The 22,803-nt window shown below is 41.3% G+C and overlaps 1 protein-coding gene across 2 annotated transcripts in view; it reads right to left on the bottom strand.

Moving 5' to 3' along the window:
* The window catches only part of LOC118235675 (GRB2-associated-binding protein 2-like), a 64,977-nt gene that overhangs the window by 29,228 nt on the left and 12,946 nt on the right, over window positions 1–22,803 (bottom strand). For both annotated transcript variants that reach the window (XM_035433281.1, XM_035433282.1), the window contains exon 2: window positions 631–931. In XM_035433281.1, the coding sequence (XP_035289172.1) occupies window positions 631–931 (301 nt within the window). The remainder of the gene's footprint in view (window positions 1–630; window positions 932–22,803) is intronic.

The raw sequence follows: 22,803 nt of genomic DNA, 5'->3' as shown, positions 1-22,803 counted from the left end.
GATAAATAAATGCATAAAAATAGATAAATAATCAGATAAATGCTCAACCCATTTTATTTGCTCTGATAGATCCCTTGTTACATTTATTACGTTCCATTCTACCATTGCTTTACACTGGGCCGGCCAGTGGAGTATGGGTTACCCCTCTATAGCCTGGTTTCTCCCGAGATTTACTCCCATTAGGGGGTATTTACTCGCTGCCATTGGAGGGTTTTTCTCCCCACTGGGAGTTTTTTTAACCTCATGTGCTGGCTATATGGGGGTTCAGGCCTGGTTTTTGCTCTTTTTGCTCTGTTTCTTGCCATTTTTCTGCTACTCTGTAAAGTGTCTTTTTGACAGTTTTCTGTAAAAAACGCTAGACAAATAAAATTGTTTTGATTTGATTTGATAAAGAGACCCAGCGGACAGACATACCAGCACACAAACAGGCTGTTTCACAGGCAAGTTGACAGAAACAACCAAGATGTATAACCAAGCAGACAGGCACACATACCAATGGTACATAACCAGACACATAAGTAGACAAAATACAGAGTGGTACATAGACACAAAGGAAGAAAGTCACCTAAACAAATAGTCACATTGACAGAAAAGCAGACAAACTAGATGGACACAACGTCAGTTTCATACCTTGGTTCTCCTCTGATTGGTTGAAGCCACAGAGCTGGCAGATGTTGCGAACCCACTTGTTCATCTCCTCCTCGGTCTCAGCCACCAGGTAGAAGGTGCGACCCGAGGTCTTGATGTCGAAGACGAAGCTGTCCTGGAACTCCTTCCTCTTGAAGGTGAGTCCAGCATCGACCTGCTCACAGCAGTGCAGATCGATTACGCGGATGGGCTTCTTGGAGTGGTCATTCTTGTAGTACTCCACAACATCCGGGTCCCCACTCATCCTCCCACTGCGAAGGATAAACCAGCGCTTCTTCCAGGCCTGTCACACACGAGACACAGCTTACTTTACATTCAGAAAAAAGGCACAGCTTACTTTAGATTCTCAAACAAGGCACACATTACATTACATTCACAAACAAGGCGTACGTTACATTTGCACATACACAAGACATGCAATACATAACATTTGAACACACAGAAGACACATGTACTGTAACACTACATTCACACAAGCACAAAACGCGCATTACACTACATTCACACTCACAAGACACTTTACATCACATTCACAGACAAGATGTGCATTACAAATACAAAACATTTAGCAAGTTCACATATATAAATAGTCATCAAGACTTAGCTCTGTTTTTTAAAATAGATATAATGCATTCATATAGCGCGTATTGACTGAAGCAAACCAAGTGAAATACCTTGTTCAAGAGTAAAGGCAGTACCTCACTTGGGAATCGAACCAACAACCTCTTAGTTACAAGGCCACTAACTATTAAACTGCAATCCAAATATACCAGAGGACACCTTCAGAGGTGCAGTCCATGCCTCGACAGGTCAGAGCTGTTTTGGCGGCACGAGGGGGACCTACACAATATCAGTTAGGTGGTTTTAATGTTGTGGCTGTTCGGTGTAATATGAATACTGTACATGTTCAGCGTACATAAACCATGGCAGATTGCAGCAGGAACATTCCAAAATACACCTTGACATAATATGACATTAACCAATTTGACATGATACTGATTACGTGTGATTATGTGAATCAAAACTTTGTAACCTAGCTAGCAATATAATGAATGACTGTACACCATTTCAGCTTACAGTGAATTTATACTTTGCCATCTTAGCAAGGCATATATGTTAACTGCATTTTATTAAATTGAATGTATTGTCCTGCTTTCGTTTTTGTTTAGGTCTTCTTTTTTTGTTTTGTTCCAATGTTTTACTGGCAACTAGGAAAATAGACCACTCCCATATCAAGTGCAATCACAAAAAACAAAAAACAAAACAAATAACAACCACCATCTTAATTACTGGCTGCCTGAAGGTGTAAAAAAAGGCAAATATTTAATGTCATGTTCAGCTTTAAATGCATAGTTTGGAAAAACACAGGCTTTTACAAAGCTTTTTAACAGTGACTTCACTGACGTGGTGACATAGGAAATCGGCCATCTGTCTGAAGAGGCCCAAGCTGTCTGCAAATCACAGTCACAACCAATACCCCCCCCCCCCCCCCCCCCCCCCCCCCCCCCCCCCCCCCCAATGTGCAATCGCAAACACCGCCATGGTCAGTTTGCTTAGGGCCTTCAAAAGTTCAGCGCCTATAATAAGAGTTTCTACTGACAACATAAGCAACACATGTTAAATACAACATATAAAACTGAATTGTATCACATCTGAACTGAATTTAATGGGAGCTAAATTGACGTGAATTGAGTCGTATCAAGTCTGATCAAATTGTTGAATTTCTAAGTGTATCTTTCCTGTATCATATCGTCGGTCATGTATGGAGATGTGTAACCTATCGAAACTTCTCACACTTCAAAAGTCTAATGATTAAGACTTTTCAAAACGATTAACAAATATATTACTTTTAAAAGCAGTGCATAGTGTTTCTGGAAAAACACACCCAAGGAAAGAAGCCTGACCTGGCCTGGTGCGGTGAGTGAGATAAAGCCATGCCTTTCAGCTGTTCTTTTGCTGTAAAAACAGGCTTTAGGCACCCAAGAAAAGACTTATAAAACCTCCCACCCCTAGTAGGATACATTAAGATATCCAGAGGGCTCACAGGTTTTCAGGATACACTGCACTTAATGAAGGTGCTCTTTGGAAAGCCTTTATTGAAATGACGAATCAATATACCCTGAAAGAGACAGGTAAAGTAGCAGCAAGACATGAAAGTAGCTGAACATAAAAACTTACTGTATGTTCTCAGTTCTGTATGGATTTTCCATTTGACTAAAGGATTTATCACACATGCTATTTTCTACTTATATTCTGATTATTTCTTAAGAGAAAATAACACATTTACCTGGATTTTATTTTAACCAAGCACTTTCCATGGGGGTTTATTTTTCAAATACTCAAACTTTTCTCACAAAACTTTCATTTGGAATCTATTTGAAACTAGGCATATGAGGCATATGAGATAATGATATTGTTTTTTGAAGGGCCTGCAGACTTTAGAATGGATTCACTTGATCTGCATCTGCACATGCATTTTCATAATCTAAATACAGAGTATCAGCCCTGGGAAAATGTTTTTATGGCTATAGTAAATATTTGAATTGCCTATAGTAAATCGTAAGGGTAGGTCAGCAGATATGAAATACTATGCTAACACATTCTACATCAGCTGTGTGTTTCACAGGCCCTAATGAAAAATGTGATCAAAGCAGAGTTGTGAGCTTCACGTCTGGTTACACAACAGGTGTGGTTTCAACTGACTGGTCCTCACGCTGTAAACCTGTCAGCAGCTGCATGGGACTGAGCTGCACTCAGAGTGGGAGTGCTGATCTAAGATCAGGTTTCCCCTGTTCACATCTTAACCTTATCTGTTATGAGCCAAAAGGTGAAGCTGATCCTAGATCAGGGCCTATGTTCTTACAGAAATGACCTATGGAGACCTAGGCTACAGAATCGAGATGAGCTGGAGGTGTGATAGGGAGGAACTGAGAGTGAATGGTGAGAGCAAGAGCAAGTCACAGATTCTATAGCCACATGCTATATATATATAGGCGCCATCACATACTCAACTCCTGCATTCTGACCCTTCTGCTTGTTAACAGGATTTTCTGGTGCCATTTTACAGTACAGAATGGAAAATGTACAGAATTGCCACAGTACCGGCCATTACTTCTTAGCAATTTTAGCATTAAAAACCAGGAGTATCTGGGGAGTCTAAAGAATCTGTGGTAAATCTGAAAGACAGCCTTCAAGTTTTGTGCCTTGATAGTCCTGTAATTGATAATCAAATGAAAAAGACTACCCATTGATCGTTCATCGTTCCTTTTTATTTGATTAGATCGAGTGGATTTCTGTACATTTGCAGAGATCACCACATAAAATAAAAGCTTTCAATTTCAACTGGATCCAAGTGGGGAAAACTAAATATAGTTAACCTTTTTAATGTAACCCCATCTCTTCATTGTAAATAAAGTCAAAGCACAAGAGTAGTTTAATTATACAACATTAGAGATAGTTTAAGAATTAATCGGAGGTAGTCAGCTCTTAATTTGGACATTGTTAATCTTATTTTCAGGACATTATTTAAGTGGTTGAGCATTACTTAAGTAGTAGAGTAAGCACATTGTTACCCGGGACAAATTAAGTTAATAAATACGGATAGTAAGAAAATGTTATATTAAATGGAACGCTCAGTTTGCCACAGTCAGGACAGGACAGTGTTTACGTTCAGAATCCAGAGTTTTTCACAGCTAACACCCTCGTTTAACATCCGCCACTGAATACTGAATCCAAGTGCATCAACAGTTAAAACATCTCACTTATCCAACATATAAAATATATTTATTTATTTAGGTAATTATAATCAAAGATATCAAGTATCAGTTAAATCGCTGAATTTGTTACTAGGCAGAGCATAAATCACAATTGACACTGCGTGGACTATGAGCAAGTTTGGCAGATCAAATTATATTGTTTGTCTCTTGAAGAGGACAATCTAAAACTAGATATCTGACACCACCAAAGGGTTAGGCTTAATCTAAGCACACACAGAGACTTGCATGGTATGTACAGTTCATGCAGGTTTTAAGCTTAGCAGGTTTAACACTCAAGCTAGAGGTTGTGTGGCTGTGATGGACACCCTGAAAGGATCCACACATGGGTGGTTCTGGTGATTCTGGCAGCTCAAGAGACGGTTTAGGTGCATGCGTGAGAGGCCGACAGACAAGGGGAGAGAACGGAGTGACAGTCTGGCGCTCTGCCAAGGAAGCACATCCTCCCCAAGACCCACCACCCCCCTGCCCTCCCCCCACTGCTGACACACAACATCCTGCTGTCTCTCCCTCTCTCTCTCTCTCGCACACACTTGCTCTGTTTTCCTCTGCCCTTTCCATCTTCCTCTCATCCCTCTCCATCTCCTGTTTCACCCTGTCACTCCCTCTCCCTCTCCCTCTCTCCCTCACCACCCTTAAAGCAGCACCTCTCCCTGTTGGAGATAAACTGAGGAGGTGTTTCACAGCACATATCGACCCCACGGGGGAGGAACAGGATAAAGTGCATCTCCTAAATGCTCCCCTCATTCTGCCATTCTGTTAAGGATGCTCACTAAGCCAAACATGGTCATGTCTATGGGGTGCAGACTTCAGGCAGTCATCAAATGCAAATTCGCAACCAAGTACTAAATATTATGACTTCAATGTTATACTTTTGCACCCCTAAAATGGGGGACTGCATAAAAAGGATGTAGTTCCTACACAGATCACCCAATACAGACATAAATCTCCTCCAAAAAAAAACTGGCAGTCTGCACTTTTAATGTCATATTCATTATTTTATTTCAAATCCAATGTACAGAAGAACAGATCCAAAACAACAAAAATTGTGTCACCACTGCTCCAATACTTTTGCATTTAAAAATTCCTGCATGGTTCACCAAATGTGGATGCTTGCTCTACAGCCAAAACAACAAAAAACTGTCACTGTCCAAATACTAACTGACTGCACTGTATATATACTGTACACAGCAATATCTTAAACCAGCAATCTGTATATTTTCTCAGAAATTGTGAAGTGTTGCAATATATTTCCTGATCTTGATAATACATTTAATTTCAGCATTTTTCAAGGTATTCCATTATCATGAGGCGTTCTAAGAATTATGTTGTTTTGTCCAGAAGACAAAATTACTTCACATTTCACTTCCTCCTGCCGGACTGAGGAACATGGTGCAGCGAGGGCAGGCTGCATCTTTAAAAGCGCTGACAGGCGTTAACCCAAGATCCTGTTCATTAAAGATCCTGTGGGACCCTTCGAAAGAGTAGTGGTGTTAACCCCAGTGTCTTGGTCAAAATATTACTAAAATACCTGTTCTGGGGACCTAATCAACCCCTTTACATCTGATATTGTAAGTCCTTATATTCTGTTCCTCGAGTTATCACCACAAAAGAGCTCGCAGTCTTTCAGATTGGATAAATAAATAAATAAAGGGAAGTGTAGTGTACATAAGGGTCAAACACAGCAGGTGATACAGACAGACCCATGTGAATGAATGATTGCCAGTGAGCAGTTACTGTTTCATCTGGCTTTTTGATCATATCCCTCTTGGCAATGTCGAGAAACACTCACATGCTCTCAGTTTCTTATGAAAACACTCATATTAAATTTTTTTTTAAAAACTGGCTTCACTTCACTGCAGGACTAAAGCACTATAAAATGACATCAGTTGAGATCTAGCTATTGATAATACTGCAGTAAAAAAATGAAATGCACAGTTTTAGTTCCTGTTTGGTCAGTTTTGCATAATTCTGGTCAAACACAGTCAGCGCTAGCAATGCGTAACAAAGTAAACGCAGCTTAGAATATGATTTGTTAAAATCTTCCAACCGTAGATGTATCAATAGAAAACAACAACATTCAGTTAGGGTGCCGTTTCCCTTTAACATGCATTGTCCATGCCTTGAAAAGAATAAAAGTGATTGGGCCAAGCTAAAAAAAGATTTCAAAATTTCAAAGGTGCTGTTGGCCCATTGCCCCAGTTCCCCCTTCTAGCAGGGACCATGACAACAACATGCCATTTTCAGCATTACTGCCTCCACCCCCTCCCCAGCCCTGTCCGAAATTGCAAGAGGTGACCGTGACCCTACTGGTGTATGTCCGGCATTTTCACTTGGAATGCTGGACTCCTTAACAGATTAGTGGAAACATTTGAAACAGGAGCTCAGGTTGTAAACAAGAAAACAGGCAGCCATTCTGTCTAATCGCCATAAACAGAAGAGGCGGCAGCCGCACCGTGGCAAACCGGTTACTCCAATTATGCAATCTGCCCACACGATACTGACATTTTCCCACCCTACAGGAGAATTGCCCATCTGACATCATGGCTAGTAAGTAGCTAGCATGGAATTAGCTACAGAATTTAAGGACTAAACTAGGTTAACACAGAAGAAGGACAAAAGTGCCACAAACACATGCTTGATTATAGATGGGAAAAGAATGCGCCACATAAATGCTGCTTTTGACAGCTAAAACAAGGCACATGCTGCATAATCATAAACATACAATCCATGCATGCCAGCTAAGTGAATGCCGTCACACTCCACATCAGAAGATAATATTTCAATCACAACTACTTTTGCAGAGGATAATCTCAGTGCTAAAGTGCTATTCTTATCCACCAGTCCAACAGACAGTGTTAGATAATTTAACTCATTGTGCTTTTGTATAGTAATAATCAGTGAAAGTTTTGACTTTTAGTACAGGTCCAGAGAACTCAATTCATCTGTGACTGATATGATGAAACTACCTTGTATAAGAAAAAAACATGAACCATTTCGCCTTTGATGAAGCAAAAGGTATACATCAGAATCACAGCAAGAAGTTATGGTTCACAAACTCCAAAACGGTGATCACTCATTACAACAAAAAAGGGGAGGTGTTGTGAAAGCCAAGCTCATTACAAAGATTTCCCTCATTGGATGTCTCTGATGTCTCCGGACTAGGTTGCCCCTGCTTACACTTCACCATCCCCCTCTCTCTTGGTTCTGGTTGCCCATGAAGTGCTCAATGCTTCCCTTTCCTGCCCATCCACACTGTGCCCTTGGCCTTGTTGCCCATGGAAATGCTCACTACATCCCATCCCCCCCTTCCAATCTGCTCCTGTGCTCTGGGGCACAGTACTGTTGATGGAGTACCACTGTTCTGTCTGTTTACCAGACATAGGGTACACTGCTATTTAACACACTCGAACACTCTAAAAGCTAAAAGGATGTGTTAATATCCAATGCAATTTTTGCGTTGCTACTTTTGTGTCTCTGTCAACACATTTTGTGTCAAAGTTACTAACTGTGTTACAATATACAATTCATGTGTTAGAGAAGGAGACTTTAACACAGATGGTGTTAAAAGTAACACAAAATGTGTGGTCCTTAACTAGACATGGAGTTGTGTTAAAATTATGTGTTATGTGTTGTTTTAAACACATCCATTTTGCGAGTGCAGGATACAGTTTGGCCTTAAAACCAACATCCTCAATGTCATTATTTCCATCGGTGATGTTTGGTGAGCTGAAAATGGGTGGGGCCGAAAACATCCCCTTAAACTGATTATTGGTCTCAACCTGTTTTCAGTCATTTTCCTTGACTACCAATACAGCAATTCACAAAATACTTGATACCATCAGATATAGCCATCTCTCCATTTAGTGAGTAATAAAATACATTTTTATTTGCGTTGCAAAATTGCGCACATTTTATCAACATTATTTGTGGACACATGTAGACCTCTCCCTTCTCTGCATTCGCAATTGGAGAATATTCATGGCAAATATATGCAATGTGCAGATTTTAAGCATTCATGAAGCACGTTTTGTTATCGCTGGTTATGCAGAAGGCTAACGTGGTAGTTAATGGAATGGTGTGTGTTTTTACTTGATATGAAGAAGCTGCGCATTACTTGCCAATTGATTAGTTAGATCGTCGGCAGCCTTGTTCATCAAGGAAAATGAATGAGTATGCTTGAGACCAATGATCAGTGTAACGGAAACTTGTCCGCCCAACCAATTTGCCAGTGATTTCCATCATAAATATTACTTCATGAAACACTCCATGAATAATCCATACTCCACGTGCTCCAAATAAAAGAAGTGCAATCAAACAAAAACAGATTTTTTTTTTTTTGCCTTTTGGAATGCCCAATCGTATATCAGTGCTCAAAACTGCCATTATCATCGCCTTACAGGGCTTTGAACCACAGACAGGACTAGCATGGTCAGGATTCAACCCTGAACTGTAGGGCTCATTCATTCTGTACTACACAAATATAGTATCTTAACCAGCGAAGCCACACAGCAGCCCCAAAGCTGCTTTCTGACATATCTCTGCCACCACAAATCCAAACTCCATAAATACAGTGCCCTGTACTGCAAGTGTTTAGGGCAACAATCTAGACAATTTAGCTCCTGTTAGCTGCCATATTTCTTATAATGTATCCTCCTCATTGTTCCACACAAAATTATCCATTAAGTGTTTCTATCCCACTTAACACCTTCCCGTATAATCCCTCCTGAAAGTGCGATACGTGTGGCACAGTCCACAGGGCAGCCGATTCATGGCCACAAGTAATTCCCCCCAGGGTTTGATCCTTGTCATAACAGCTGTTTTTCAGCTGTGGTGCCTTCACTATCTGTTACCCTCTCTGATTTATGCCAGTCTGAATACAGGAGGGAGGACTGTCCTGCTATGCTAAAAAAACAACAACTATTCAACCACTCAGGTCTGTAACATCTAGACACATTTTAAAGGCACCTAGGTTTATTCTAGAGAAAATAACAGTGAAATCCACAGAAAAAGTTTAGTTATATACTGCAAAATTTCCAGTGTTAATTCAACTCAAACAAAGTACATATAAGTCCAACAGTGACCATATGTATGAGTTGATTTTACACTGAACATTTTACTGTGCACATCAGCCCTAGAGGGGCCACCCTTTGTGAATGTAACAAAATACTGTCCATAGTTTTCAAAGAACCTTTTTTGATTTTTTCCTACTGATGTATTTTTCAGAGAAAAGTCCTAAGTGCCCTTTGAAACTTTTCAAAAAACATGATTCCCCCCCACAAGTGCACAGTACAGCAAGGTGAAGCAAAGAGCCAGAGAAAGGAAGTTTGTCTCTGAGTCTATTTTAAAGATGGGAAAGCAAAACATCAAATGGCAAGGGAAAACAAAGCCCTCTGTGTGAACGGGGGTCCTAAAAATAGACACAGAAACATTGATCTTCTCAGGTCAGCCCTTTATCTTCACTGTGCAGTTTGATTCTTATACTAATAACAAGACTTGTTTTCTCCTGTTTCCCCACAAAGTCAAGGCCACGCAGGACCAAAGAAAAAGGGCTAAATAAAAATAAAGCAAACAAACAAAAATAAACAAATAAAATGCTAAAACAAATGGCATCCCGACCATTGTCAGAAAGCATGTGTTCTCTGCCATTCCACATCACCAGAGCTGCAGGTGGCCAGGTTCACCGCCTGTTGGAAAACACGTACAGTGTTGACATATCAGGCTCTGCTGCATGGCAGAGCAGGGTAGCGTGGCTTGGATGAGGCCCTGTTCCACACAACCTGACAACACTTATTAAATCAGAATTCTGCTCTTCAGTGGGAATGGCATGACAAGGGCACTGTACCAGTCACTAGCTCTAGTGAAGTGGGCAAATGAAGTTTAAGAACTTTTCGGTCTGATTCAAGCCAGCAACATGAGTTGAATCCATTCACACTGTGATGCATGTGAGATGCAATAAATGCAGTAACCTATGCGCTAAAATGACTGCATTTCTTAGATACGATCGCATGTCCTTCTTGTCCTTCTTGATTTACCCTTTACGAAAGGGTGAACGGTTTGCAAATGGGTCATGTTGCTTTTCTAACATAGTAAGAAAAATAACAACGTGAGCAACTATAGGCTTTATTACTAAAATGAGAGACACTGGTCAGCTGACTTTTTTTGCATGCAACAGAGACAAACAAATGAACAAACATGCTGACCCAACAGGAGACTGGGTGCAGAGCTAAAGGTCATGCGGTCTCAATGGCTGAGAGCTGGAGGAATAGCCTGCTACACACAACTTGACAAAAGCACTACGGCCAGACAGCATTTGGCTCTCCTACACCTGCAGTACCTGTCAAACGGCACTCAGCCTGCTGAACACAGGTGGACAGGTGAGTCAGTCCCAGCACTTGCATACACATCTTTCTTTCTGCCTGTTTTCTGGATCTACACCACTAAATATTTTATTTTATTATCTTTAACAAAATAGTCTCATATGTACATTCGGTGGAATTTGGGAAGACTGTTATGCTGGTCATGATTACTTTTTGGGTGTATTTAAACACCAGCAAGGAGAAACAAATACATTCAGTTTGCACCTGCCTAGACCTAAATGTCTCTGTCATTTTTGTTAACACACCATGACTTAAAGCAGTATTTATGAACACTCCTTGTAGCAACAACAACTTCAACCAGAAGGTAAACTTGAAGAAACAAATGTTATTTTAGTGAACTGTTTTCTGGATTAGTGGGTACCCGCCTGTTGATTTTGCACTGTAAAACCCTAAACTTTTGGTCTTAGAATAAACGTTCAGTACTTCGTGTTCTGTTTGAGCACATTACGTGATTGTCAATTTCGCACTGGTCGCATTGTAAATAGAAAAACAAGTGATTATTTTGGCAGCTTTGTTATAAAAGAACATTCAGTGCTTTGTGTCCTGGTCACACAAAGGGACTGAGGAAACCTAAGCAATGGACAGCTAGAATGTAGGACAGGATGGGCAGCACTGGCTGTTTGTAGCAAGCCTGTTCCATTGGCTACCACATTAGCATGACACACAACGCAGTGAGCATGTTCCATCGGTGAATCAGCATGGGCCACATGGGCTACGATAACAGTGAATCTCTTATCATAGCTACTGTAACACATCAGCACAGGCCACAAAACAATGAGCCTGTTCTATGACTGAGCACACCATAATCAGGCACAAGGCTATGAGCCTGTTCCAACAGCTAGCACATCAGCATAGGGCACAAAGTAAAGAGCCTGTTCCATGACCTAGAACATCATAATCAGGCACAAAGCAATGAGCCTGTTCCACAATGTATCCCACTACTTACACAATGCTTGTACTGTTTCTCTCTGGAATCTCTGGGGACTTTTCCCCAATGCAAGATACAAAATGAGAATTACCTTTATAGTACACAAAACTTCAATATTTCTTGAGAAATGCATATGTGTACTCCCTCTATATCTTTACATCCATATTATTGCATATTTTATTTATATTTGTTTTTTTTGTGTGGGAAGGCTTTCTCTCAGAACTAATACAGGGCAGGATAGGCCTTGCTACAGTAGGTCTTGACAAACCACCACAAGGGTTTGGAGGTCAAATAGGATTTCTAAAGTGTATGGTCATGTGATTTGAATGTTGTGATATGATGTAACAATCAGCACTGGTAATTGAAAGCAATGGTGTTTTAGAACACGCAGAAAACATTCCAAAAGCCCATCCTTCAAAGGATTAAAGAGCAATTAATCATTCTCTGTTTTAACTAGTCTCTGTTGTGACTACTAGCACTTTGCCCATTTTACTAAGCTCCCTTTTAAACACTGTTTAACACTGCCGATTATATATGTTCACTGTTTCAGATGTATGATGTGTTACATGCAATATTCATGTTTCTGTTTAATGTGACCTTGAGCATCGTTTAGTATGAAACAAATTCCTGTAGAGCCAATAAAAATATTCAGATAACAAAAGAAGAAAATAAATTATCCACTGAGAATTTGTTGTGTCACCTCGGCTAAAATTTTACCTTTACTCGTTTACCTGATGAAGCCTTTTTTCAACCCAGAGGAGCCGATAAGCCACTAATCAAGAACCAGACAAAATGTCCTCAAAGTGTCTAATTACATTTCCTGGAGACAAAGCCACCCCAAATTCCCCTCACAGCTTCACTGATCTTTGTAGTAGTTTACTGGCTGAGGACAGACAGAAAGCATGAGGTGAGCTATGTAGTAGAACGTTTGTAGCTCAAAGGTTTGCTTTGATTCCCAGATAGTATGTTGTTGTACCTTTGAGCAAAGTATTTAACCTGAATTGGCTCAATAAAATAGCTGCATGTATTGATTTTATACACACACACACACACACATATGTGAAAAAATTAAGTCAATTGTTTTAAGTCGCCATAGACAAAAACATCTACTAAATGCCACATTTTTTATTCATCTGTCCAAATGATGTCATAATCAGTGAATTGGCACATATTTTGCTGTAACACAGAGAAATTGAGGAATGCATATTGGTTACAGGATATTGCATGCATTTTGAGAAAAGGTTTAGGACTAAGAATACAGACTACTTTCAAAGGTAAAACAAACAGGTCAGATTTTCTGGGATTCAACAGGGTCTTTTCATAGAGATTTTGTGTATACAGCTTTTTTGAAAAATTAAACCAGGGTAACTGACCTGATCTACCAGGATGTTCATTTCTACTACTAATTTAAACTACTATTACCACACTATAAGAAAAACTTCTGTAAAGTTACAGAACACTACGCTATACACCTGGAAATACCACAAGACAAGGGCCCAACACCCTGCTCTCAGCCTTGAACTCCAAGCAGAGATATCAGTTTATGTAATAGGCTGGCTCAGTAAACCATGTACACCTGTGCCTGTGTTCCCAGCATGTCTTAGTGCTTACACAAAGCTCATGGCTACTCAAATATGTTCTCTTGTTGACATTAAGCATGCATTGTAGTTTATTTTATGTTTCATCGGGATTTCCTAATGTACTTGTTTAATTGGAAAAGGCTCTGAACATAGCTCTTGAGTAGAGACCTTCCTTGTTTTCAAACGATGGTCCATCTTAGTCTGAAAAACATTTGTTTCAGATTTACTGAGGAAGAAAAGGAGAAGCAAACAAAACAACAATTAACCCACTGCAGCAAGTTGCAACAACATTAGGGCAGCTCTATGGGATGTTGAAACCAATTTCTCGTAACTCTGACGCAAGGTGTTCCAAAGTCAGTCTTCCTTGTTAAAAAAACTGTGTTTTTTAGTTTGAAATATGCATCTATACCAGCTCTAATTAAACTGACAAGCGTGAAAAAAAAAACAATTACATAAAGATGAACATTATGTTAACACATTATCGCTTTTTTTTGTAAAATAATTTTTAAACAAACGCAAATCTCCCTGGCTTTGAAGAAAACCAGACGGCTGCGAGCAGGGAAAGCACCACAGAAATAAACTTCAAAGATGTTAAACAGAGCTAAAGAGCGCACAAAACCCTGGGCTGTTTACGTTTCAGCAAGGCATTAATGTCCTCCTGCAACTTACATTCAGCCTCTCTGGTTTCCCACTAGTCAAAACAGAGACTTTGGAAAGCTTTCAGCTGCTCCAGATAAGAGCAGACAGGCTCACCCACACACTGCCCACCCCACTTCACGGTGAATCCAGGGACAGCTCCCTGCAAAGGCTATCTGAGGATATAGATCATAGATTCACTCCTGCCCGTGGAGAGTCGCAGGGTGTGGACTGTTTTTGTTTTCACCTTAACAGATTCAGACCTGGGAAACTCAGGTGAGGCGAGTTAATACCATAATTGCCTGCTTTGACTTTAACTGATCAATTCAGTGCTGAACCAAAACAGAACCTGTAACACACTGTGGCACTCAAAGGGAAAGAGTGAATCCCGCTGAAATATGGCAACCCAGCACCTCCGGAAGAAGTTAAAGCAGCCTAGCTCAAGCTGCTCTCTTTCACTCATCATTCGTTTGCAAATCATTTCTTCAACACAGTGAATGTTCAACCTAGGCAGACTGGCAATTATTTATGAAAGGAAATGGCATTTCAGGATGCAATTAAAAAAACATCATATCAGATCACACAGGTCTTTCCCTCCCTTTTTCTTAGCCCATATAATAAAAACAAATCTGTAGTGGAGCTGATCAGTGCTTCATTCTGTAGACTTGATGAGTCTCTGCCATTGGCAGAGATGAATCTGTAACTTCTATCAGGCCGATTCATTCCACAAATCAGTAAGTGTGAAGGCTGCTTTCAATACAAGCAAGGAAAGAGCCTGCAAAGAGCTGAAATCAATGCCGCCTGCTTGAATATTTCTATGCTATGTTTTCTTTTTGTTCATTAAATGATTTGGCATTCATCTGGGGCCCGCCTGGAGGGTTTGGGAAAGGAGGGAACGTGTATCCGTAATCAGGCCCCTTTGTAGCATTTCCTCTGCTAAACTCATGTTTTCTTTCAGCCGCTGCGCTGAGCGTGCACCTTGATGAACTGCTTCTGCGTTCCAGTTGATTTTCAAGTACAGTATGACAGCTTGCCAATGAAGTAAAAAAAAAAAAAAACAAGGAATAGTGTAATTAAAGATTTTTTTAGTTGTCAGACAGAAAATGGGGGGGAGGGGACACAGAGGAAAGGACTACAGGAGGGCCTGCCCTATGCTGTGCCTTGCTCTGTGCTGTAACCTCCTTGTCTCCTTGCCTTACAAGGCTTCCCAGCACCCCAACAAGGTCCTGTGATGTCCTAATTATGGGAGAAACATCGAATAATCACCCCAACGCAGGAGCAGGATTTTAAGACCCCCATCCATCACGCCCACATTGTTACACCCTTGGAGAAAGAGAATATACTGTAATATAAATATATGGAAAAAACCTTTGAAAAATATTATCATAAACATATTTTACAGCACTGTATTAAAAAATGTATGGCATCTGAAAGCAGTGATAATGTGCACATTAGCCTATATATCTTGATAATATATTTTCTTTCCATTTATAATACATTCAATGTATACTATGAAGTTATATCTTTTGCCTATAAAAGGCACTTAAGTAATCCTTAAGTGAAAAAAATGACAGAAATGTACACACAAAACATATATCATTTAAAAATATCAGACATTAATGTTGCCTTCGTAACAACAGACAGTAACAATGGATGAGTAAAAATAATGTTAAATAGGTGGTGCTATGATTTCAGATAAAGAGTCAGAGTGTTACAGACTGGTCTTCAAACCCTGGCTGTCACCTGTGCCTGATGTAAACGACAGGATTTCTGAACTTGGCTACTCTCATCTCAAGATAACCATTAATCTATGGCACAAAAGCATCATTTCATTTTCTAACTCAAGAAATTATTTCTGTGAGGCTGTGGTTCTATAATAACTCAGCCTAGTTAACGGAACACTCAGCGATCAGAAAATCTGTGCAAGGCTCACACATGACTGGGAAGCAGAGCTCAGTGTACACTACTTAGCCCAGTTTTTTTCTATTATTTTATTTCTTTGCTTAACCATTATACAATTATATACATTTTTTTCACTTTCACTGTGAACAAACTTTGTACAATCAGTATATGCATCTTTAATAACTGTCTGCTGTATTACCCACCCAAAGCGAATGCACCCATTGGCTGGAGAGCGGGGCCAGCCCTACAAACGCGAATGTCTGTGAAAGAGTGAGTGACTGAGTGAGTGAGTGATGAAGTTACACCATTGATCGGCCGGATCACGTGTGTTAGGTCCAGCCATATACTAGGTTTTAACCTGGTCTTGTTTTAAGTCGACTGGGATAGGAACAGAACGAAAAATAATTAAACAGCATCTTAATACAGAACTGAACTGAACTGATTATACAGCTTTTTTTCTTTGACGAATAGCAAGAACTCGCCTGGACTGTTGTGAGACCAGCAGAGGGCGATGGTGGGGGTGGGGGAGGGGGAGGGGGAGGGGGAGGGGGGGGGGGGGGAGGGGGAGGGGGGGGGGTTCTCCATCGGCTGGCACGGGAACCGATCTTCCATCCATTTGAATACACCGAGGTTGCTGGGACACGGGCAGGCCCCGCCCTGTGATCATGCAAATAATAACCGGCCAGGATCATAATGGGGAGCATGAGTAGCACCAGCTTCTCTCCCTCTATTTACATTCCTTCTACACTGATATCAAGCTTCAGGTATCCCTGCAATACAGTGTGGGCTCTTATCAGCAGGAATGGTTGTTTCTCTCTTTTTTCTGTCTTTCTCTTCCTTCTCTCTACTGCCTGTCTCTCTCTTTCTGTCTCTTACTACAGTAATTCACTCTTTCTGTAACTGTTTTCACAAATGCAGCCTGATCCCAAAATGTTATGGAACTTTACCATGTAGGGGTCAAAAGTGTATGAGAGCTACATTTGGCATTCTGGAAAAGTTGCTCAGGCAATTTGCCGATGGAAGACCTGATAACATTTGTGTAAGTGTTCCATTTCAACCGTGAGTGAGAATGAAGTCACAACATTAATGGTTCAAGGACACAGAACTCAATTTGTTCCACTAATACATCCATCCAGCTACATTCTTTTTTAGTACAGCAAAGAATACAAAAGAAAACAGCACACACAGGTTACATAAAATACCTTACTAATTAGCTACACAGTAGATCGACACGTTGTCACTGTAGCGCATCCAAGTTATATAGTTTCTAAAGTTCTCGTAGGTGCACATGCACATTGAAATGTGGAAGGATGTTAGCTCTTATGATTCACTTTTTCTTCATTAGCAAGCTGATTGACAAGCTTCTCTGTCTAGCACGTCAAAGTTAACAAGATCATAACTTGCTAGGACTTGCTTTTCCATACCATCATTAGCTCTTTTTGAGCATTTAACAGCCATTTGAAAAGATAGAAGTTACCGGCACTGCCATGAATGAATGGTATCAACCCACTGAAATAACGGATAGTCGCTGGTTGTGTGAACATGAGAAGCCACTAGCAACGCTGGAAGTTCATATGCCAATGTTTTGTGCGAAATGTCTATTATGTCTCTTCCCTTTGCTCTGTGTCTCCACTTCTCTCTCTCGCTCTCCCTCTCTCCCCCTCTCTCTGTCTGTCTTTCTCTCTGCCCCCTCAACCTCTTTTTTTCCTCTTCCACTTGTTTTTTCTCTCACCTTCTCCCTTTCTGTCATATTCCCTCTCTCCCTTCTCACAGCAGTCAGTCATTGCAGTTTACTGCTGTATTTGAACTCTAAGAATTGCCCTCTAGGCCTGTCTCCAGTCACTGCATGAGACATGGATTGTACTAAGATATAGACTGTGCAATATCCACAGCAATGCTAAACATTCAAATTCTAGCTTAATTAAAAATCCGATCTCATGTCATTCATTAACTTGTGAACAACTCTGCACAATAAAAATAAAGAGAAAAAGGACAAGAATTCTGCATCGGTTTTTCTACACGGTTCCATTTGCTTTCCAGGCTTGAGATCCTGAACAATTGTTTTCCCCCCAAAACTAAATTAACTCTAGCACTGGAGAGAGAGGAAGGCAGAGATGCTGAGGTGGCCCTGCCTGCTGCAGGGGATGATGTCATCTGCAGCAGAGCCCTCGGCTGTCAAGGCAACGTAACAAATGTCCCTGCACTTCCTTGTAATCACAATTTACCACCATAAAGGCAGGTCACCTCCTGGCCCAATTGGCTAATTGCCTTTAACGGTCAGCCAGTGCATTGGGAGGAAGAGGAGTAGGAGGAGCAAACTCTCCCTTTCACAAAGAAGAATGGGTCAAGTAGGCCTCCTGAAAACCAGAAGCCTTTTCCCTTCAAAGGACTAGACAGTACATCTGGGTCAACTAGGGTTCTAAAAATAACCAAGCTAATAGGCGCTATACAATTAAAACTAAACTAAACTGAAAGCCAATACCAGACCCCAAATCGTTTGCCAAGATGTCTTCTCTTGGCAAAGAATAACACGGGTAACAAAGCCAGATCCAAAGCTGATCACAACAACATGCTTGCAGAACATCCATCTAATGATGTTAGTTCTGTTAGCACTGGCAAAGCACATCTGGCTGGCATTTCTTAGCGGCTGTGACAGAATCATCTTGAAACAGAAGGAATCTCTGCTGACTTCACAATGGCGCCAAATGCTATCTTTTTATTTCTGTATTTTATTCAAAATGATAGAAGAAGAATTATGGTGCCAGGGAGAGGGATAGGGAGAGTGAAAAGTAGGCTTTGACCATGAGTGACTGTTGTAGCACCTACACAGGTTATCTGGTGCTCACATCCGTCAGTCAAGCAGAGTAAGTCTCCCATCACTCGACCACTTCCTGTCTGCTAATGAAGACAGGGATCTGGGAGGGGCCTGACAGGGAGCTCCATCCCCTGACATGATCTCCAATTTGCAGCTTAACGGTCACATTATGCAAAACCTAAGCTTTCTTGCCCTTGCCTTTCTTGCCCTATGTTTCAAGTATTTTGCACAAAAGCTGGGGCAATCCTTCCCACTAATCAAAAACCTGAGTCAACTCAGCACCCCAAGTTGTCTACAGGGTTCACATGCCTCCAGTCCTTGTTTTCATTATTTACTTCATGGTTCTTTGCATGAGAAAAAAATGTATTTGGGAGGGTGTTTTCTTGGCTTACTTAATCTAATGAAGCAGTGAGACAGGTCTGATACCCAAACACTTTTGTAAATTAAACTTTCCTCTCTCTGTTATGGACTGTGTTAAAGTCATCAACAGAATGAAGTCTTTTAGTTCACGATGGTGTCTTTGTTGGTAAAAAGGTAGCGTGTAATACAGTAAATTACATACATGTGATTGCAAGGCCTGGCTGCTTTTATGTAGGGCAGCCCAGACAGATTAGATACGCTCTCATGAGGAACAGATCAGTTTCTAGCTGCAGTCACCTCCCGAGTGAGTGTGTTGATATCTGTGTGTGTAACCGCTGTTACAAACCTCCCATTACATCCAAACTGTGTGTGCAGGTCAGGTCTGGCAACCAAAAGAGAAAGGTCTAAAATATACAGCAAGCGCCATTATGTTTGGGACAAATATACTTTTTCTCGATTTGGCTTCAACTATTTTAAATTTGTAATCGAACAATACACATGTGGATAAAGTGCACATTCTCAGCTTTTATTTAAGGATATTGCAAAGAAAGTGAGTCCAAGCTAATTTGTCTCTTCAGACATTACAAAGCATGAAAAGAGACATCCAGACAAATGAATGGTTAGGTCTGCACAGATACAGGAATCTAATTTTCCTGCTACATTGGGAATGTAGGCAGCTTCAGCAGGTGTTTAAATAAATATGTCAAATTCCTTTTACATTTTTTAGTAGATGCAGTCTGGTGGCGATTTGCAGTGTTTCATAATGTTATGCTATACCCTCATTGAAACCCACTATTAAAAAACTGATTTCCCCCACATAGAAACCAATGTAAAGTATATTGCCCAAAAACACAGGTGTGACAAGCAGATGTGTTAGTTCCAAGCAAGTAAACCTCAAAGCCAGTGTCCAGAGAGATATATGTCCTATAATATCTATAGTGTAGGTTATCCTTCTTTCAAGTTTTAGATGAATGAAAATAATTCATATACATACCAAGACCTCTGGTGAGAAATACAATCAAACTATTTTATTCACTTGCAACTGAGTGCATTTGGTCTTAATTCATGTTTGACCCTAAACTGGCATAATTGAGATCAATTTTGACAAGAAACTACTTTATTATATTAGATCTGTGTGAGCCATTCCATTCTTAACTAGACAATTCCTGCAGAAATTGTGAAGTGTGGTTGCCGCCAATGCAAAGTCGACTTTCTACTGAAAAGAGTGAACAGTGGAAGGTAGTTGCTATGATGTTCTGGTGGTGACTTTGGTGTTTTAGGTGGTGTCAAGGGTGTTGCTAGGATGTTGCTATGGAGTTTGAGGCTGTTGCTACGGTGTTGCTAGGTGGTTCTATGGAGTTCTAGGCGGTTGCTAGGGTGTTGCTAGGCAGTTATAGTGTTCCAGTCTGTTGCTAGGATGTTGCTAGGTGGTTGCTATGGAGTTATAGGAGGTTGCTAGGGTGTTGCTAGGCAGTTGTTATGGTGTTCCAGCTGGTTGCATGGGTGTTGCTAGGTGGTTGCTATGGTGTTCCACGTGGTTGCCAGGGTGTTGCTCGGTGGTTGCTATGGAGTTCTAGGCCGTTGCTAGGGTGTTGCTAGGTGGTTGCTATGGAGTTCTAGGTGGTTGCTAGGATGTTGCTAGGTGGTTGCTATGGAGTTCTAGGCAGTTGCTATAGTGTTTCTAGGTGGTTGCTATGGAGTTCTAGGCGGTTGCTAGGGTGTTGCTAGGTGGTTGCTATGGAGTTCTAGGTGGTTGCTAGGGTGTTGCTAGGTGATTGCTATGGAGTTCTAGGCCGTTGCTAGGTGGTTGCTATGGAGTTCTAGGTGGTTGCTAGGTGGTTGCTATGGAGTTCTAGGCGGTTGCTATGGTGTTGCTAGGTGGTTGCTATGGAGTTCTAGGCGGTTGCTATGGTGTTGCTAGGTGGTTGCTATGGAGTTCTAGGTGGTTGCTAGGGTGTTGCTAGGTGGTTGCTATGGAGTTCTAGGTGGTTGCTAGGGGGTTGCTAGGGTATTCTAAGTGGTTGCTAGGATGTTGCTAGGTGGTTGCTATGGAGTTCTAGGTGGTTGCTATGGTGTCGCTAGGTGGTTGCGATGGAGTTCTAGGCCGTTGCTAGGGTGTTGCTAGGTGGTTGCTATGGAGTTCTAGGTGGTTGCTGGGGTGTTGCTAGGGTGTATCTAGGTGGTTGCTATGGAGTTCTAGGCGGTTGCTATGGTGTTGCTAGGTGGTTGCTAGGGTGTTGCTAGGTGGTTGCTATGGAGTTCTAGGCGGTTGCTATGGAGTTCTAGGCCGTTGCTATGGTGTTGCTAGGTGGTTGCTATGGAGTTCTAGGTGGTTGCTAGGGTGTTGCTAGGTGGTTGCTATGGAGTTCTAGGCGGTTGCTATGGTGTTGCTAGGTGGTTGCTATGGAGTTCTAGGCGGTTGCTAGGGTGTTGCTAGGGGGTTGCTAGGGTATTCGAAGTGGTTGCTAGGATGTTGCTAGGTGGTTGCTATGGAGTTCTAGGTGGTTGCTAGTGTGTTGCTAGGTGGTTGCTATGGAGTTCCAGGTGGTTGCTAGGGTGTTGCTAGGGTGTTGCTAGGTGGTTGCTATGGAGTTCTAGGCGGTTGCTAGGGTGTTGCTAGGTGGTTGCTATGGAGTTCTAGGTGGTTGCTAGGCGGTTGCTATGGAGTTCTAGGCGGTTGCTAGGGTGTTGCTAGGTGGTTGCTAGGGTGTTGCTAGGGTATTCGAAGTGGTTGCTAGGATGTTGCTAGGTGGTTGCTATGGAGTTCTAGGTGGTTGCTATGGTGTTGCTAGGTGGTTGCTATGGAGTTCTAGGCCGTTGCTAGGGTGTTGCTAGATGGTTGCTATGGAGTTTTAGGTGGTTGCTAGGGTGTTGCTAGGGTGTTGCTAGGTGGTTGCTATGGAGTTCTAGGCGGTTGCTTGGGTGTTGCTAGGTGGTTGCTATGGAGTTCTAGGTGGTTGCTAGGGTGTTGCTTGGGGGTTGCTATGGAGTTCTAGGCGGTTGCTAGGTCTTTACTGAGTCCAATGACGCGACCCATAGTTCTCTATGACAAACGGTTCAAAAGTTATGAAATATCAAACATCGGCCAATCAGGAAGGGGGGCGAGGCTGATCTCCACCAATGGACAAAGGACTCTCTACCATGTCCAATGAGGCATTGCACAATTTGTGGGCAATTTTTCCCCATAGAGATGAATGGCAGAATGTTCAAATCTAGAGAGAGACCAGAGTACTGCTGCTAGAAGACAGACCATTGTGACATCACAAGGGTGAGAAGACAGAGCATTGTGACATCACAAAGGTGAACATTCCGCCATTCATTCTCTATGGGAAAAATTGCCCACAAAAATTCAAATTTTTCAAAAACCGTCCACCCAAACTTTCCAAAAAGTAATAGCACACCATTCCCGATCAAGCCGCTCGATTTGACATATTGCACGCGTATGTGGTGTGAAAACTCTGGGAGGAGTAGCGGTCCAAAAAATGGGTGGAATAATAATAATAATAATAATAATAAAAATGTGCAATAATAATAGTGTAGTTGCCCTAAGGCAACCACACTAATGAGCCAATACTCAACAAATTTGTCATAAACCATCCCAGTCATTCATTTAACTAAATTAACGTCACATACATCTATTCCCAAATTCGGAGCTTTAAAATGCCGAGTAAGTCCAACTTCTGTTTAGGCAGCATAAAATTGATAGTGCTAAATAATGAATTACATTATTCTTCTAAAAACTCTTCTTCTAAAAAATCAAATATTAATTATCGTCCATTTA

The sequence above is a fragment of the Anguilla anguilla genome, chromosome 9 (genome assembly GCF_013347855.1).
Source record: "Anguilla anguilla isolate fAngAng1 chromosome 9, fAngAng1.pri, whole genome shotgun sequence".
In the NCBI taxonomy this organism is placed as follows: domain Eukaryota; kingdom Metazoa; phylum Chordata; class Actinopteri; order Anguilliformes; family Anguillidae; genus Anguilla; species Anguilla anguilla.
Note: the sequence above shows the minus strand (reverse complement) of the source record. Positions and strands in the feature narration are given on the sequence as shown.